General features: G+C 37.4%; 2 protein-coding genes across 6 annotated transcripts; one reads left to right on the top strand and one right to left on the bottom strand.

Moving 5' to 3' along the window:
* The first annotated feature begins 254 nt into the window (after positions 1–254).
* Positions 255–16,734, top strand: LOC131789573 (protein Wnt-1). Of its 5 annotated transcripts, none has more exons than XM_066160432.1 (7): positions 255–553; positions 3,126–3,208; positions 7,903–8,009; positions 9,626–9,757; positions 11,364–11,611; positions 12,966–13,231; positions 15,025–16,734. In XM_066160432.1, the coding sequence occupies exons 4-7, from the start codon at positions 9,687–9,689 to the stop codon at positions 15,514–15,516; spliced, it is 1,077 nt and encodes a 358-aa protein (XP_066016529.1). In that variant the 5' UTR covers positions 255–553; positions 3,126–3,208; positions 7,903–8,009; positions 9,626–9,686; the 3' UTR covers positions 15,517–16,734. The 5 variants fall into 5 exon arrangements, with proteins under 5 accessions (XP_066016529.1, XP_058962713.2, XP_066016527.1 ...); XM_066160431.1 differs by lacking the exon at positions 255–553 and adding an exon at positions 1,874–2,052; XM_059106730.2 differs by lacking the exon at positions 3,126–3,208.
* LOC131789574 (histamine H2 receptor-like) lies at positions 4,082–6,975 on the bottom strand. Its single transcript, XM_059106731.2, has one exon. It carries the CDS (start codon positions 6,559–6,561, stop codon positions 5,605–5,607), a length of 957 nt encoding a protein of 318 aa, XP_058962714.2. The 5' UTR covers positions 6,562–6,975; the 3' UTR covers positions 4,082–5,604.
* Positions 16,735–19,650: the final 2,916 nt, after the last annotated feature.

Below are 19,650 nucleotides of genomic sequence, written 5' to 3'. Positions count from 1 at the left end.
CAATTTTGTTTTGTGTGACATAAAATGTAAACGTCGCTCAACAATAAAAGAACGCTGACTGAGAGCCTCGTTTTGGTTTTTTTTTTAACTTTGGTCACCGGAAATGCGCGACAAACTACTACAAATCAGTCACGTTTGGTACTTAAACAGGATGGGCGTTTCGGAAAGAGGTGGGCTTTACTGACGGAAATGTTCTTTCCGTTGTCCCTAAATGTAAGAAAATAAGCGAAAATAACTTTATTGAGGGCATCACAATTGTGCTTTGGCCAAAAGGCGTTTTAAATGACGGATATGCCTGCAATTCTGAGGTTTGGACAAAAGACAATTTTGACTACTTTTCTGGTGAAATTTAATAAGCTACTTGATGAAAGTATACCAGTTTAAAACGTTCAGAGGTGGAATTTAAACACAAGCCAAACAGAAAGTGGAACAAGTACATGACAAACGGCTGACGAGCAAATTCAACTGTATAATGGAGCGAGGTTGTGTACTTGTGTACTAGTAAGAAAAAAACAGCCAACAAGAGGAACAACATAACCAGAAAACATTCTTGGTAAGAGAAGAAAAGAAAAGAACGATGTCGAAATCATGACAAACTTTCCTTTTATGATTAAGACGTGAGGTCTTGGCAGATATTTTCTTTTCTGATTTCCTGTTTGACAAACGTACCAGCTGTTTCATTTTGGAAGCTCAAAGGTTAAGATCCGTTAGCACACCCAATCAAGCGCGCACTAATGAACTGGATGATAAAATTAGCGAGTAGTAGTAATTTTGCAGCTATATTGCATACACCTTTAAAAAAGGAAAAAAATTATGATTACGACGTATGAATTTGGCTATCGAACGACTAATGGTCAAATCATAAGTGTTCAAGCTCATCGAGTTGAAATATTTGTGTAAATCTTAGTTTCTATGTTCATGCTTTCATTGCCTCTACTGTTAAACGAAAAATAGTGAAGGCCAAGAATCAGGATAACTATCCAAAGACGTGACAAGTTAAGCTATTCTTAGCAGATATTAGATTTTACAGGGGTAAACAGCCCTTTACAGGGCATAAAAATCCTTTCAATATTCTTCATAACTTGTTTACAATATCTTTCCAATGTTCTGTCTGGTACATGCGCGATTGTTAAAGAATGGTTCTGCATGTAGTAGCTTTACTCCCAACTCATATCTGGCCCGCGGTTCTCGACATTCAAAACACAAGGTACTCTAAACAGTTATTTAATTATAACAACTATAAAATAGTGAGGCAAAATCGAGCTCTTTCGATCAAAACTCACGATGCCCTAAACAAAATCTCACACGATTAGCGCCACTAGTGTTGACCAACAGGACTCTGTCGCTAATTATTGATGTCAGGTATTTGGTATTTTAGGTTATTTTTGTCAATTAAATAATTGCAGGTAAACTATTAGTCAATCAGTATACATCGAACTGCTTTATGATAATCTCCTTTAGAACCAAATCAAGATATTTTACTCATTCATAAGATATTGCATCATACCTAAGACTTAATTATGATGTAAGTGTTTCTTCGGCGCAAAATATTTAACGTCCTGCATCAGGATGTCATGTAGAACCAAGAAATTATTGGTAGAACTTCAACAAAAATTTGAAAGATAAAGAAAGTCTAAAATAGCCTTACCTTAAGCCCGTTATTTTTAATTTGTACCTTCTATATTTTCATGCAAATACTCTTTCGTGTGGGTCATAGTTTGACCTTGCAAACGGAAAAACTTTTGACAGTAACGCAATGTTTCATTATTAATATCATCTTAATTATTATTATTGTTTTGTCTTGCAAGTCAGTTCATGCTGACAAAATATAAACGTGCATGCGAAAACGTGCGTGTCACTCGCTCCTGTCACAAAAATGCATCTGATTGGCAAGAATACGTCCGACTTATTTTCGCGCCAAAAAACGCGGCTGCAAATTTAGGCTGTCGCAAGCAGTTACACTCCAAATACCTCGTTGGATTTATCAAAACACGACGATGGTTCCAGGTTTCATCGAAAAGTTACGTCGGTAAACAGAAGGAGAACGAGAAGGTAAAATAATACAATTTCATCTTTAAAGCAGTTCTGGGCGAAACACTATCCAGGGGACGTAAAGCGAAATTTCAATTCGTGTTGTAAACAACGAAATTATTGCGTTCCCTAAGCGCAGTATTTAATTCATCAAACTGCACAGAATCCAAGGATTCGATGACATTTCAATTCCTGAACGAACCTTTACAGTCCATATTATATTATCGAGCTTAAATGGAATAAGTAAGCTACTGATGTGAAGTAGTTGTTAGCGCACGTACCGAACCAAACGGGACAGTTTTATAAAAATAGTGTGATTTATCATTTATCATTTTAGCCAAATCAGCTGAGGTAAAACGAAGTGAGAGGAAGACAGAACAGCTTCTCTTTGAACATAGCGTAAACGTTACTAACTGTAAGCCTTTCATGAGGAAACTTTTGGAAAGTTTACAGTCTAACCGAAACCTTTCGAAAACAAAGCATTAGTCCCAAAGGTGAACTTTTGTTTCCGCCATTGTTTCCTGTTATCAAGTAACTGTATGCAAAATGAGGTCCAGGACTCTTGCCAAACTTTTATGCAATACCAGAGCCACAAAATTAACCTAAATAGTAGCCGCTATAGTGATTTAAAAATGCCCGATTGAGCCTGGGACGAAGTCACCCCGTTCACCAAAATCTACTTTTGAGCGAATTTACGAGCCGATCCAAGCTCTTTAAGAGCATAACAATAACGTTAACTTGAACGTCGTCTGGTCTGATAGAAATTGGTGTTATTGCAATGAAAGGAAAGGAATATTACAGATTGAAGCAATTCAGTTTACCTTTGTTCTCCGTCTCCTTTTATTCCACATCACTGAAAGATCGAGTGGTTTCCAGGAAATATTGTTTTTGACAAATACTCAGTTAAAATTACCCCAAAACTTATGACTCTTATTCGGTTACGACTCGCTGTTGAGAAGTAGCAATGAAATCATTGGTAAAAGTGAACTTTCCTTCGATAAGAGAAAAAAAAAGTATAGAATACTTTGCCAAACGATATTTTCTTAGATGAGAACGATATTTAAATTGCAAATGCTTTTGTTGCTTGCCTGCAGGTGTATTTGCGAAACAAAGAGAGAAGTGTGAAGTTTGGTTGATGTTTTCATTGTCCAGTTAAAGTAACGTACAAAGGAAAATGGTTCGTATTTTCATTTTCTTTCAGATGAAAAGATAAGCTTTACTTTGAATTCATACGAATTTACACGTGTCCCTTAAAATCTGGTTCCATCATCTTTAAAACGAAATCACTGACGTTTGCAATAAAAATTAGAATGGGCACTGTGTTGCCAATCCTTAGTTGCGGCGTTTCTTTAGAAATAACATCGAGACCAAAAGCCAGAATTTCCCATCAGTACCCGCAACATTCAACAATGTGATAATCACTTCCAAACAAGCAAGGGAAAACTGTAATGGTCCATAAACCAGAAATCGAAAAGCTTGTCCCATCTGTTATTATATTAACATTTGCAAAGTGCGTCGACATAAAAGGGTACCAATCATTCATAACTTCATCCATAAAAGTTATTCACTCTGATGATTTGCTGTCTCTATACAAATTATATGACGATATTTTAACATTTACTTTCTTTGAAAGTCGGTCATTTACATGCTAATGATAAGAAATAGCATTTTCTTGGTCACTGGAAACGAGCAAATAGCGGCGCGCGAGAACCGATGGGAGTCCGAGAACCAGTAGGAGTCCGAGATCGACCGAGAACCGGCAGGGTCTGTAATCTGCCTTTTCGCCTATCCTCGTTCTCGTCTTCTGATGACTGAGAGGCGGGTACGGACTGCTCGATTATGCTCGTTTCTGATGACATCAAGAAAAAAATTCACAATGATTTTGAGAATTTCTTGTGATCTGCTACTTTTTCCCTCAGATTCTCAGTATAAAATAGCCTTGTGAAATTCGGCCTGATTGTATTTTCTTTTATCGACTTTTCGTACAGAAATCAATGAATTTCGTAACCCTCGTTATTCTTTCGAAGATTACGGTCGTCATGTTTGTTAAAAAAAAAATGTAAATTCAGTCTCGTGATCAATGTAGTAATTCAGTCTTTTGACATTTCAAGAAACCTTTGTTGACAGCAATGTAAACATAGCGAACAAGGGAGACTACCGGCCTAAAACGATAGCTTCACCCTTTACACCCTAACCGCCATCAGCATGCATTTTCTCCATACTGTTCTCCATTCATTTGCAAAGAGGCTAACAAGGAGAATTTGTTTCACAATCAAGAGCTGCTTTAGTTGCTAATCATCTCCTCTATTCTCATGACTTTCTCCTTTTTGTGAGGAGAAATTAGATGCTGGTCACTCTTAGGGGCGAAAGGGTTAACAAAGCATTTGAAGAGTTTCTCGAGGATGTCCGTAAGCTTGCTTTAATCCGAACTCAGCACCATTCAATCTCAGTTACTTTCCTCCACTGTAAAATTGAATTTGAAAATTTAATTGAAAATCACTACAGCGAGTAAATTTTCGAACTGAATTCATCCACAAATGTTTTCCTATTGTGCAACTGTTCTCAAAGCTTATCAACCCGCTGCAGGTATACCTTTCAACTTTTGTCGACATCAATGTCAAGAAGAAAGTAGTATCCGAAAGATGGTCTTCAATTTTACGTCGACAGAATTCGATAAAGGAACAAAAAACAGAAACAGAAAACATACATCTGTGATCTCGTATCATATCTTTACACTCCACAATGTAAATGTAATGATTTGTGATTTTTCAAAACGCCGCACACCATATTACCAGCTCAAGATACATGTAAATGCGATGTAACTGATCCAGCATAATTCTGAGGTTACACATCGTACTTGATTAGCCGTAAATCGCGAAACTTACCTTGTAATTTAAAATTATTAAAAGTTTAAACCATGATTGATGAAACCGCAGAACTTTGCCCGGCGTGCTGCGTTACACGGATAGAATAGACTACTTTGTTCAGTGGAAAGCGGTCAACGAATGTGTTTACCTTTATGTTAATAAGTAACGCACGTTTCAACATGTAAATCAGTGAAAAAGGTGTCGAGGCAAACTGTAAACGACCGATAACTATTGGTTGATTGAGAATTTTTTGTGATGCGACTCCATTAAATAGAGAAGTATTAATTGAAGTAGAAGGAGGCTCCTCATAGAGAGGCCACAGGCCCAGAGTCAGACCTGGGGCAGTACAAAGCGATGTCTATGGAACCGTTGAACCTTTGAAGACTTTGGAGATTCAGACAAAAAAAAGTTTGAGCCATTGTTTTTGGAAACGCCTGCAAATTTAGGCCCTTGTCTCGAAAGTCGATTTGCTAATTTTTCTTTTGCTTCGGACAGCTGGTCACTGTTAACAATCGGTTAGCAGTACGTCATCTTGGACAACAGAAGTCGTATAAAATTATATTCTCTTTTTCAAGTTGAACCTGTTCTCGGTGTCCAATTAGTTATAGAGACGCGAAAGTAGCGCAAAGCAAAAAAAAAAAAAGAGGGAGAGAAGGTCCCATGCTGTTTTCCAGTAAACAAAACCTCTTCTTGACTGCATAGTTTATCAATATCTTGAAAAGGTTGTCAGTTCGTTGCCAATCTCTTGATTTCCTCTTTTAAAAATTTTCTTGAAGGCCTTTCTGAATTCTTGATTCCTACAAGTATAAACCACTGGATTGACGCAGGCGCTGATGGATGCAATAAATGATAAAATCGTCATGACACGAGTCATTTCCTCTCGCTCATCATTGCCAATAAACTGTTGGTGCAGAGTTCCTATTAAGAGGGGTAAAAAACAAGCCATGAACGCGCCGATGATAATACCATACGTTATTGCTACTTTAATCTCGAGCTTTCTCATCCTTTCGCCCTCCAAGTGAGCATCATGTTTAAGTTTTAATTGTTGATGACGTGACACTTTCAGGATATACATGTAACTACCAACAGTCAAAGTGCAAGGCAAAACGATGTATATTGAGATTATAATTGCAGCAAAGATTTTCGATGTGTTTTTGAATTTGTGTTCATGATATGACAAACACAAATGAAATGAATCATAGTAATCGACGAAGTCTTCGTACTCTGCGTCGGGAAGCGAATGAGGAGACACAACAGTTCCTATCACAGGGAGTAGCCATATGGCAATAAGTGCAGTTTTCGTTCGTTTCCCCGTCACAATAGTTTTGTAGCGGAGTGGAAACCTTATCGCGATAAATCTGTCGATACTGATGGCTGTCAAATGTAGAATTATCACACAGATTGTACAGAAAGCAATTTCTGAAATGGCATGGCACGTTGAGTGAGACTCCTCACCACTCATGCGATTAACAACTCGGTACACGAAAGCACTTGTCATGAGCAAGTCGGCGAGGGCCAAACTGAAAATTATCATATTTGGAACTGTTCTCAGAGCCCTAGTCCTCCATATCACTGCACAGACTGAACAGTTTCCAAACAAAGTTGCCAAGGTTAAAACTACGTGAAAAATAATAACAAAGATATTAAACGCTGTATTGTGCATCCCGACTTAGAAACGCGTGCTACCTTGTAATTCGATGTTGTCGCCTCTCAGCCCAAAACAATCCTTTTAACCAAACATTGTATGGCTGATATGCGCTGATTGAGGGTAAGTAGCAAAACTGAATCCTCTTTTTCTTCTTCACTTTGATAATATCCTTTGATTAAAACACCGTGAAATTCTGCCTTTCACCAAATGGTGATAACAAAAACTAAATAAGCGTCGAAAGAACCACCTTGTCCCAGTTTGAGCGTAGTCGTCAATAAAAGGAGCAGCTGCCGCACAAGCAATGAATATTATGACGAGTGAGTGACAAATTGTCACCGATTTCGATTAAGGCCTAGTTCATAGCATAGTTGCTAAGTTAAATTTCCTTATCAGACGAAACGACAAGTCCTTCATCCCAGATTAGTGCGATTAGGGATGCCCACTTTGGTTCACTCATGCCGTCTATTTTTTTCCTTTCTTTCTAATTCAAATAAGGCTGCCCATACACAGAACTACGCTATAACAACTCTCAATTGTCGAGCCAATTGCGTCGTTTTAATAACTGTCATCCCACCGTATTTTAATTATCCGTTTTTCAAAAAGCGCCACACAAATCTCTCAAGTTACTGTGCACAAAAAAAATTTATAATATTTATGCCTATTAAACTCCTTCGCCGAAAATATAACTGCTAGCGTGTTAAGAAAATTATCAAATGGAAACCGAGGCAACGTTTCAAAGGGTCATTTATTCAAATGGATATCCTGAAGTCACAACATGCTTTTAAGCCCTACTGGGGTTTGTTATACTCTACTAAACAAGAAATTAAAGATATCTACATTATTGATTGAAGGAAACTGGAAATTTTCGTGAGGTTAAAACCACTGGAAATTGTTACCTGGATACAAATTAAAAATTTGGTTTATTTGATGCTACATAAAAGTATTTGTATTTGCCACTGTGTTGTCATCAATCAAATTTAAGAGTCGCATGAAGATGAAAGCGAAATTTCTCAAGGAGGTAACTGAAAAGTGTTTTAATTGAAAAGGAGGGCATTAATGACTTTTGGCGAGTGTAGCATTACTGTGGATTTTTATACCTGACGTTCCACTTAGATATTGGCCGGATTCTCGTTAATATCCACATCGATTTTCACTTAGTTTATTTATTCATCGAGTTATCTTTTTCAATCATAACTACTCTAAGCAATATCCTCCCCTCCCGGGCAGAATAGTTTTGTCCTCGCCCCATGTCCCCTCGTCAAATGATCCAAGATGGCAGCTCCCTGGAAAGCTAATTTCAGCCATTAAATGGATATGCTCATCATCAAGTCACTTACATATTTTGACGTTCTCCAGCCTTTGCTTTAAACTCTATAATTCAAGACGAGATGTGAGAGTTAACTGGACAATGCTAAAGAATGGAAGTTCCTGGACGATCGCCTGATCACTTTCCTGAACTTTTGGTGAGTGTAAAACTGCTCTAACCGCATTAAGTTTCTAAATTTACATGTAAATTTGGATCGTGAAGTGGTACTTCGCGGCTCAAATATTAATTAGCTTTTTAAAACCTAAATGCTTTCTTCGGAAATCCAGCAATATCATCTATTTCATCGATTTCCCTCTTGAGCTTTCCAAGCTTGTGGAAGGCTCACCTCGTTAGTTTGGCTGGGATTTTCTCATAGGATACAAAATTTTTCTTCTGGAATTAAATGAGCAACAATTATCGTAATATAGAGAGGGGAAATCCATGTGGCATATTGGCTCACTCATCTTCTGTTCTCCGGAATGGTATAAAGGATGTTCCCGGAAGAGAAAAAATATATTTAAAGATAATGCACAACTTATACCCTGAAAGGGGCACGCGCGCGCGTCGCGGCGCTTTAGTGATGTTGTTACTTTGAAACTGATAAGCTGGTGGGAACATGAGTTATGATGTTTGAGATGGTAATGCTTACAAAGCGGAAATCTCAAAGCCTCTTCTCATTCATTTTTTGAGTAGCGACCTTCAAAAGAGCAAAAGCGTTCAGAGTCCGCGAGCTTAAAATTTGATGCGCATGTAAATTTTTTTCTAAAAATTATGGAGATTGCAAGTTGTTATATTCCTAGCTGTAGTTTCTCAGGCTTCTGATATAGGCACCAATAAGCGCGCCAATCAAGACAAAATGGCGGGCACTATAGCTGCTCAGGTAATCAAAATATCAGTCAGCATCAACGACCCAACAATCTGTGCTCTTGTACTGTTAGCTCAACTAATAATAGCCCTGCCTGACGAAAACACTAACGACTCGCGTCCTCTTCCTTTATCCTAAATCAGTGATTTAGAAAGTACTTATGTTACCTTTCTATTTTGTGATATCGTCCTACCACATCTCTTCGTGATTTTCCTTCTTAGGTCTTTATGAACCGCCTTAGCTGTATCTGTATTTTAATTACATAAGACCCATGACTCTCCTTGAGTAGCACTAACGTACATTAAATCAGTCTTTTCGTAATGAATCTCTTTTTAATTTCGATCCACGTATATTTCCCGTCTTCACTTACCTATCTGTAATTGTTAAACTTTTGATCTCGATTGCTACATTATAAGACTTCCTTTACACTCTCCTTCACTGTCGTCGCATGAGAAATCGCTGAATGTTTTGGTCACTCTAGAAGTCGAAGGGTTTGTAATAAGTAAGAACAACCGCAGCGGAAACTCTATGAAAAGGAAGCATTCATCTGAAACAATAAAGTTCAGAGCTCACTTTGAAATCCACGTGATTCAGGAAAATTTAACATTGACAACTCGTAATTTTTTAAAATAAACAGTCGACATCAAAAAGAAACATTAGATCGAAGACATCTTTAGTGCAAAGTCGACCAAAAATTCGTTTTTGTTTAGGCCGTTTAGTAGCGTAAACTTACAATTTCTTTGAAGGAAGCGACGCAAAGAATATCTAGCGTAACTTCATATGAACACAAAAGCTAATTCTGTAACTCAATTATTTCCACCAAGGGGTGAGTGGTAAAATTTGCCTCCGGGGGCCATGCATTGTATTGCAATAAAAGCTACGTGTCTCATTGTTATTTGTCTTTCTAGAAGTATCCCTTTCTATCAGCCGCCAATATGAATGAAATGTGTAGACACGTCCTAAACTCGAATGAAACTTGGTGGGTTTCATCAGAGGATTTCGCCGGCTTGTTGTTTCCGATGGAAATGCGGCAAGAAAAGGTAATGAAAAATGATTTTTTGGAAATTAGTCAGTCTTAAAGTATCAGCTGCGGATAGCTTATTTCTTAATGTGTAGTTTTTCCAAACAGGAATTTGTCGCCAGGGCAGAAATTTTTGAAAGTAGCTAAGAACTATCTCGATTTAATTACACACGAATTCCTTAGTACTATGATAAATGACTTTATTTGTATCCTTCTTTATTAGTTTTAATCATAGCGAGACAGCTTAAATAGACATTGGTAAGATTAAGTAGTCTTAAAGTTTTCCAAGATCATCGTATAACCGTTATTACAACAAAGCGAAAACCAAAACAAACACATTAACACCTTTAGCAAAACTTATGCTGAAATAACAGAATAAACATGTCTTCTGTCGTCATCATGTTGATAAGCGCTAAACTCGCAGAACGAAAATCATGTTCGCTCTGTATTCGTGGAATGAGCAATTTTTCGCTAACTGAGTTGGACGATGATTTCCGGTGGAAGCTAATTGACTGAAAAATTTTCGAAAAGTGGCGGTCTCTGTTTAGTCTATTGATAAGCAGTGACACAAGTAATTTCTTTCTTCTTCCCATTGAACTTTTAATCACCTAATCTGCTGTTTCTTAATTTGAAGCTTTGAATGAACTTTGACGAACCCAAATCCGTATAAATTGCTTCCTTTCAAATTTGAAAAGGTTTCGCTTTATTTTGTTACTTATATTCACGCCTGTAAGAAAACGTTTAATCATAAAACTGGTCCTGTTTTGCCAAAGTGAAGTTCTTCTCGACTGCGTTGTACAGCGTTGTTCATATGATCCAAAATTCTCTCGCGGGGATGTGGTAAAATTTCTTTTTTACAAAGTCACGTAATATCCTTATTGTCAAAGTGTTTTTTAAATGAACTGGAACACAAGTTAATTAAAAGAGAGAAAATCAAAGAGAATACGAAAACACCGATTTCGCTTTTCAATACGGGGTCACGACAGAAATCTGGCAAATACGAGCTGTTCAGTAATCCCTGAGGAGAGTCGAAATGACCAGAGAAAACATACGTCTTTTCAGTAACAGGTACACATTTCAACAGAATATTTACTCGCAAACTTGTTCATCAACAAACCACTGTCCGACGGATTAAACTACGGGTAGCAATTTCACCGGCTTTCTGTGTGGGGGCGGGGATTACCTTCGAACCCAGCATCACAAGTAATTAGACTTTGTTAGATAACGATGCTTGTTGAATTGTTGAATTCTTAAGTGTATGCAAACATGCAGACTTGCATTCAAAAGTGATATATTTTTAGCGGTCCTTGATAATTTTTCGGCAAAATCCATTGTCAATTGTGACGGGTGAGCAATCAAGACATTCGACGATTTATGAGGGCGAATTAAGATTCTTCAGTTATTACCTCGCACTGTGGACACAAGTGAACAAGGTTGTTAGACATTCAAGATGAAGTTGTTCAAAGCTTTTTACATGGTCGTACTGTTTGGTTTAACAAGTCTCGATGTTCTAGCTGAAGGCAATGGGTCGTGGTGGTAAGTCAGTGTATTATACTTCCTGATCATGATACCGTTATATCACTTTTAGCCTTTGTGCTGAAACATTTGAATCTCTCGCTCTGTAGGAATCTTGGCGTTAGTAGCTCCTCGAAACCCCAAGACGATTACAATTTCCAGCTTTCTCCTGCCAACGGTGTCAAACCTGTTACACCGAAGCAACAGCGATTGTTTCGGAAGTACCCAGAGTTGGTTCCATACATTGGACTCGGGGCAAAATTCTCTATCAGCCAGTGCCAGTATCAGTTTAAAAACAGACGGTGGAATTGTTCTGCTCATAGTCCTGAAAACGTATTTGGGAAGATTGTAAAAATAGGTAAGCTGGCTTTGAAACTCTTTGAAATTTTTTTGATTGATTTTTCATGTTTTTTTAGTTTCGTTCTAGTATATCCCACATCATCTAATGACAAAGATGAGTTCGTCCGTAACTAAAGCTATACCTTTTTGAACCGGCTTTTCCTTCTACTAAAAACAACCAAAATAATAGTTTCCTAATTCCAGGGCCATCTCACTTTTTGAGATTTTGCCGAATCCGCGAAAAGTGTTGAGTTATTTATTTTCGTTACATAGCGTAAAAGGTTTCTCAAGTATCCCCACGATGAACTGTCATATCCGGCTGGTCGTGTGCATTTGATTTACTTATTTCACTTCATTTCACCGCTTCCCAGACACTGCAGCAAGATGTTGAAAGGTAAAAAACAAAACAAAACAAAACAAAAAGCATATCTAAGAGAAGACAAAGAACTCTTGAGGCAACCGTGTACAAGGCTCCGTTTCGACTAAATTCATCATCTCTCATAAGCGAGAATCGTTGAGCGAGAAACGCCGAGATCAGCAGCTTTTTTCCGGTCGTTGCCTTTTAGAATTTAATGAACAACCCACGAAGGCAAATATATACTTATTGCATGACTCATCAGCGTATGTTTTATATTTATGGACGTTTGGAATATGCCAAATTTTCATATGTAATCGCTAATCTCTTTGATATTCATTCTTTATGACCTAACATATGCTGTAAAGTAAATGTAAAAGATTTCGGAATTAAGTTTACATCCATCACAAATAGCCGTTCATTGCTGCGATACATCTGTCTTCTAAGTAACTTTCAAGTTACTTGTTGGAATATGAGTTCGAAATATGTAGATCAGACTTTATGGCAATACGTATCGCTCGATCTTCCCTCTTTTTTTCGCTTACCCGAGTTTTTCCTTTTGCGCTGCAGAGTTTAGGCGCAAACGTTTGTAACAATTGTTAAATTTCGATATCAAAAACAACAACTCTACCTTAATTTGTATACTGAGTTCTCTAGCTTCGCGCCAATTTACTTTCTGATAACTTCACGATGAACATCTCTTCAGCTGGTTTTTTTTTGGATCAAAATTAATTCTAACGTGGGTGGAAGAAACTTTCAGCTTTGCTCGCAAGATGCAAATTTTACTTTCAAAGAGCAATTTTTCTATGCCATGATGGCCCCTTCACTAATTATGCAGGTGAAACTACTTGGCGGACTGTGACTTAATTTTCTCGTATCGGTTTTCTTACTGTCGGAAAAGTCTCGGCAAGAAAGGTGACACTATTATTTATGTAAACGCCACCTTTTAGGTTTTATAGATATTTTTTAAGGAAAGAAACTAGGAAACTTTTTTTAAACTCTGTTGTGCCTGTTTCAGCTTGCAGGGAAACTGCTTTCGCTTACTCAATAACGGCAGCCGGTGTATCGCACGCCATAGCTAGAGCTTGTAGCGACGGCAAAGTGACAGCCTGTGGTTGCGACAGTAGATACAAGGGAGTTACCAATGAGGGTTGGCAATGGGGAGGCTGTAGTGACAATATTCATTTTGCTGATCAGTTCTCCAGAAAGTTCGTCGATGCTGGAGAGAAGGGAAGAGATTTTCGCACTTTGGTTAATTTGCACAACAACGAGGCGGGAAGAACAGTAAGTTGATTTTTCTTTTTGCTCTACGTGTAAAAATTTCAAGTAATAATTGCAAGCCAGGGTAATATAAGCCGCAATGATGGACCTTAAAAAAGCCGCAGCCTCAGGCGAAGAGTGAATTGCTTTTCGGTGATGAATAAATCCTTTCCGACTGATATTTTATTACTAAAATAATTGAAATCCATGGACCTAAGTGGTGGAATAAGGCAATATGTGTTTCAGTTTGAACAGCTTAAAGAGAAAGTTTGAAGGATAATAATTTTGACTCACGAGTCGAATCTTTAGAATATTTAATAATTGTACTCGTCAGTCTGGCTGACGTTATGATAATAACGTAGAGGAATGTAGCAATCGCTGGGTAAAAGAGAACGATCGGTTGAAAAAAATCGGTACAGAAAGGAAATTACAATACGTATGAAGCTGGTATATTAATTTCATTTTATCTGAGCAATAACAAAACGAAGTGGAATAGAATAGTGATATCTTGAACTGGTAGCAGAGATTTTGTTATTCAAACAAATCGCAAAAGTATAGAAAAAGGGATTCAACCACACAGTTATAAAACCTGCAATTCAAGAAATAGACAAAGAAGTTGTCTTCGCAAATCAGAATGTTACCATATGGCTTTGTTAACGCGGCTAGCGTTAAATAACAAAGTCGCAACATTTAAAGTTAGAATTATTCACGGTAATAAGTGTGTCTGTGGTAAACCGTAATAGCTCGGTTTCCCACGTATTGACGAAAACCTAATTGCTCGGAAAACGTGGTCATGAAATCATTGTCTATTATTTTTCGCCGCGGCTTTTTCGCCGGCCATTAATTTGCATTTTATTACATTTCGCCGGTTTCAATGATGTTCCCACGGTGCTCAGAGGAACGTCTCGACCAGAAGTTAATTCAGTAGGGCCTATAAGACTTTTTATTGTATCATATTTGAACCAGCAATGATTCATACTTCTATGATGAAAACGGGGCAGTCAATCCACCTTCGATGTGTCTTTAAATCGGAAATTCTTTTTTAACGATCCAACACATCTAACCTTTCGCCGTGTATGTGTCCTTTTCCGATATTTTTGAGGACGGAGATGTATATTCTAACTACGTACAGAAACTCTCCTTCAAAATGATGGGCATTAAAATCGTTGCCATGAACGAGTTACTCCTCCGACTGATTTTCATCGGAAATGTTTCTTATATAATCGTAGTTCGCGTTGAAATGCCAAGTTTCCCAATAACTGATATCTTCCGATCAAAAAATTAGAAACCTGATGAAACAGCAAAGAACGTTCAAAACAATCCACATGGTGGCACCGGGGCATCGAACGTTTCAAGAAACTGAAGTTTTTTTTAAAGTAACATAGGCATATTGTTACCTAATGTGTTGCGGACATCTTTCAAGCTAACTAAATCTTTGATCCTCTTTCCTAATGGTATAGATATTCACTGCCTCCAGCGGCGACGCTGGAGCCGTAAATCTTTCTCTCTAATACGAACCATCTAGTTGTCTGTTTAACTCCCACAACTTATTAACTTGTAACATCCAGCAAACAGGTAATGGGAATACCCAAAATCAATTATCAGGTGGAAGTCGTTATCTTGATCTAACACCAAAGTCTCGTAACTATTATATTTAAGATGAAATGTGAAGCAGCTAGAGTGGCAAGTGACAATCAATCTTGGGAGGCAAAGGGCTTAATCCGATATGGTCAGCGTTTAAGCAAAAGGCTACGTTATTGCTTCCTGTGTAACTATCTGACCTAACAACTGACAAAAAGATATTTCCTTTTTCAAAGGCAATTCGAGAAAACATGGTTAGAGAATGCAAATGTCATGGAGTGTCTGAGGCCTGCACTGTTCGAACATGTTGGAGAAGGATGGCTGACTTCAGACGAATTGGCGAGGTGCTTAAAGACAAATTCGACAGCGCTTCAATGGTAGAATTTGAACAGAATAACAATCGTAATGGTCATAATGTTAAGAAAGGAAAATCTTTTCGACCGAGAAATAAACTACATAAGCCCCCTACAAGAGCAGATTTGGTTTACTACGAAGACTCGCCCAATTTTTGTAACCGAAATCCTGACACTGGATCCCTCGGAACGGTTGGAAGACTGTGTAATAACACATCCCTCGGGACAGATGGGTGTGACTTAATGTGCTGCGGAAGAGGTTATACATCGAGTGAAAGCGAACTGGAAGAACTCTGCAACTGTCGTTTCTATTGGTGTTGTAAGGTGAAATGTCAGAGTTGTCGATCGAGGCTTACGCTTCATAGGTGTAAGTAATGTTAGAAGAGGAATTATCACGATACGGCTAACTTCATCGCTGCAAAGTCAAACCACAATCTCCTGATAGAACTTTCCCATGTAGACCACGAAGTATAATCAAATGAAGACCATTGACAAGTATCTTATGGGGCTCTTTGTATTACTATGTCTAAGAGCTTTCTAACTTTAAGTCTGAGAAAGTGACATCGATTTTCCCTGAATTCGAAGTTTGGTTGTTTCAGTTAAGAGAGGCGGTTTAATTCTTCTTGTACAGAAAAAGGCGAAGAGTATTGTAGAAAGATAAGATAATAAAGATAAAAGTTACAAGAGTAATCAGACTTCCTTCACGTTTTGAACAAATAATTCCTACTCTAAATTGTTACTTGTTATAGACACACTTGAAAGCAAATGTATAGTTCCAAGTTAACATGTCAAAAGAACCATGTTAGGATGATTTTGATTAGCTTTTGTGTGCACTTTTAAAGTACATTTCTTGTCAATCACATAACGGCTCTGGGCCGTTGTTTAAAACTGTAAAATCTTAATAACACGTCGATTGTTACCAATATTGTTCAATTTCTTGTAGAAGAATTAGAAAATAATCGTTCAGTTTTATGAACGTAAGAGCGTCATAGGTAGAGTTATGCAGAAAAGTAAAGACGAGTATGTTAAAAAGTTTTGAGATTAATCCTTGTGATCTGTTGCGCTGATGTCTTGTCTGGTTCATTAGAGACGCAGTTCAAATGGAAGATTCCTAGCCTCTTTATTCCCTAAGAATTGATCTGTACTTATCTATTTTTAAGCTGAAAAATTGTGTCTCGATCACCTCTTGTAGTTACATTATTATCTGTATAATGTGTAATTTTCATATACCTTAGAGAAATCTTTCCAACCAAAGTTCTCTCTTAGTAGACCGTGTAGTAGCTTTTACATCCCAGCCAACTACTCTTTAAGAAGCCCCCAATAAAAGTATCATGTTCAAATATCAGCTACGAATTTAAATCAATTTAAGATAGAGTAAGGGAAAATTTTTATGTTAGAAACAACTTCTCTTAAAACCCAGATAGACTGTGTACTTGTTTATTAAATGAGGAATTATGTCAAAGATGATTAGGATTGAATAATCGTTGACAATTGGTGGAGTACGTTTTGTAGTCTAAGACTTTGTGCAGAAATCTTGGTTTCTTAGAAGGGGAAAAATTGTCAAATTTTAAACTTTTAGTACTTACACATAGGGTCACAGAGACCGTATAGTTGAAATAAAATAACTTTTATCGCATCTCCGCCTAAGACGCAGCATTAACTGTTTACCCTCTTCTATGGTTTGAACGGTTGCCAAAGAACCTTCGTTGTGGTCGATATTTATCGCCCCCCACCAAACCAGGCGGTAGATAATGACTGGTCATAATTGTTGAAAATTTAGAAAACTGATAAATGTAAAATGATTTCCAAGACTGGAAAAAGTTTACAAAACAAAGTCTGATAAAAGCAACACTCTAATAAACTAGCCTAATGACGCAGATGTATTCCCACAAGTGAAAGCCGCTAAACGGCTTCAAACCCTAGAAAATTGGTTTTCTTGACTCTGGCCCTCTTATCTGACTCGTAACCTAAAGTTTAGAAAATGAAAATAATGATTTGTCTAAGGGCCTTTCCGAAATCTTGAATTTTGTGCCAAAAGACGGGGAGGAAATTTGGCGCTTGCCAGTCTGAACAGTTTTCAGCTGTTGTGTCATGATAGTGACGTTTGCTGATAATTTTAATCTTCTTTTTTTAAGCGTATCAGTTTCCATAGGTAGCGTATGTTAGATGTCATCAAGCACAACCCATAAAATCACTCGCAATGCTTTTTACTGAATTTTGTAAAGCATAAGACGCACTTCATGCCTATGCAAGGTCTGCCTGTTCTGGACTCCTTTTTTTTTTAACTACACTCGTCTTTTGCTAAAGAATTTTGCATGTGGAATGTTCTTGTTAATTCCAGAGAAACCAGTTCTCTTTATCCTGCTTGATGAGTTTGCCCTTTATTCTTCATTTGGTAATTTTTTTAATGTTTGATTAAAAAAAAAGGACAAAACAAAAAGTCGGAAGGCTTATCGATAAAAATTTTTTCTCCGATCTTTCGCCAAGATTTTTTCTAAAAGATTGTCTGGCAATCTTTTGAACGCCTTAGGTAAATTGTTCTGTTAATCGTACTTCTTTGGCGATAATATTTCAAGCCTGAAAAGGAAGCAACGACAAAAACAAAGGAAAAATCTGCGCACAGTGCATTCCTCTGAGTCCATTGCAGCTTAATACAGCTCAACATTAACTTAACAACGAATGTCAAGCATTAAAAGGAGTAGATTCCACTCCTTGTGATGACACATAAGATTGGGCGGAGGGAACATATTTCATCCTATGAGGATTAAAAGAACATTCTCGGGAAGTGAACTTGGTGGCATTTTATGAATTGTGTTTTCAGGGGAACCTAAAAAATTTTCTTGTGTGGTTGTTTCAATTTTTGGAGCTTTTACATACTCCTTTTCTATGTTCGTTCCAATTTTGTCAAATTTCTTCCACTGCATTTAAACAATCTCTAGGTATAAAGTCGCAGGAATGAAAACGCGAAAAAATGTTTCAACTAGTAGTTCACCTCATTTTTCCCATTTTCTAAAAAGTAAGATAAGATATAACTGCAGGAGATAATCATAATAGGAAGTCATTAGTGCCAAATAACTTAACAGCAGGGGGGCTTTAGTGCTAACTCGTTGAAGGATTAAGGCAGTACTTTAAGAAATGAACTTGGTAGAAACGAAAGGAGGGTCGACTGAAATTTGATGTCAAGTTCAAGATATAGCGTAAACATTCACGTAGACTTTGAAATGTTTTTTTCTCAGATATGGTCTAGATGGACTTTTGAATCACTTTTAATATAAAAGAATAGAGAATCTTTCGTTGCTGATAAAAATTACAAGAGCCAATTATCGTTTCATAAACGAAAGACGTGATGGTACGTATTAATCTCTTGTAGGCTTAAATCCTGTATCTTAGACGGCTGGATTATGATTTGAAGAGAACTTATCTGCAACTTATACATACCGATAAGAATATTTCAATGAAGGGGACGATAAGACTACATGCACATTGCCCACATCTGTTAAATCTGAAGGGAAGACAGTGTTCCCTTCTTCTGCTAGTGGGGCTGAATAATTGACTTATGTTTTTTTTCATTTTACTCTAGAAAAATGTCAATTAACTCAACATTCATTTACGATAGTGGCACCCTAAACTAGCTGCGGGGGTGCTGCAAATTCCCTCAAAGAGGTAAAGCAAAATGATATTCTTAACCATTCAAAAACTTTTTTTCCTCAAGCCTATTCAACGGTACTTTGTTTGACATTGTCCGCGTTTAAGTGGATAATAATTAGTCAGTGTTAAATATCAGGCATATTTGGAGTGTATTGCTAAAACCGTGACCTGTTTTGGAAAAACTCAATACTTCAGTGCTATTTAATTACTATCGAATGTCAGCGTACTGAATAAGGTGTGAGATAAAACATGCTGGTGTCTCAAACATTGACTGTGCTTTAGTGGCCTCAGAAGTGGGCCAATTAAAATTGTATTATACTGAATAGACCACTTGTGTTTCATCGTAATCTTCCTTAATGCACATATACCAGGATAGTCCTAGACAAGTTCACCGATCAGACATGGAAAGACGTCCTTCACACTCAGTCAAAGGAGAATTAGAATTTCCCCATTGCATGACTCGAATCAGTCACCAAATTCCAAATTAGATTTAATTTAATGAAAATTAAATCACAGGGCAAAATAATAAATGACGCAATCACAATGCTATGCAAAGGGTCATACCTTGCTTTTAAAATTCATCCGGACTAGGAACACGATATATTTGTATCTGTAAGCCTGTAATAATTTCCGATTCTGCTTTGATTTTTTTAAGTTTTTGATATAAAGTAATGCACACTGAATGTGATATGCGGAGGATTTTGGTTGTGTCATAATAAAATTTACCTGATCCCTCTTAAGGCTCTGTAGTTTTCTAGTAATCTCCACCACTCATTGACAGTCAGTTTCTGTGGTCTCCCCCCCCCCCCCCCCATTTTATACTTTATTAGTAATGACTAATGCCCCTCCTTCCCTTTCCCC

Source organism: Pocillopora verrucosa, chromosome 13, assembly GCF_036669915.1.
Source record: "Pocillopora verrucosa isolate sample1 chromosome 13, ASM3666991v2, whole genome shotgun sequence".
Taxonomy (NCBI): domain Eukaryota; kingdom Metazoa; phylum Cnidaria; class Anthozoa; order Scleractinia; family Pocilloporidae; genus Pocillopora; species Pocillopora verrucosa.
This window is presented reverse-complemented; position numbering and strand designations above follow the sequence as displayed.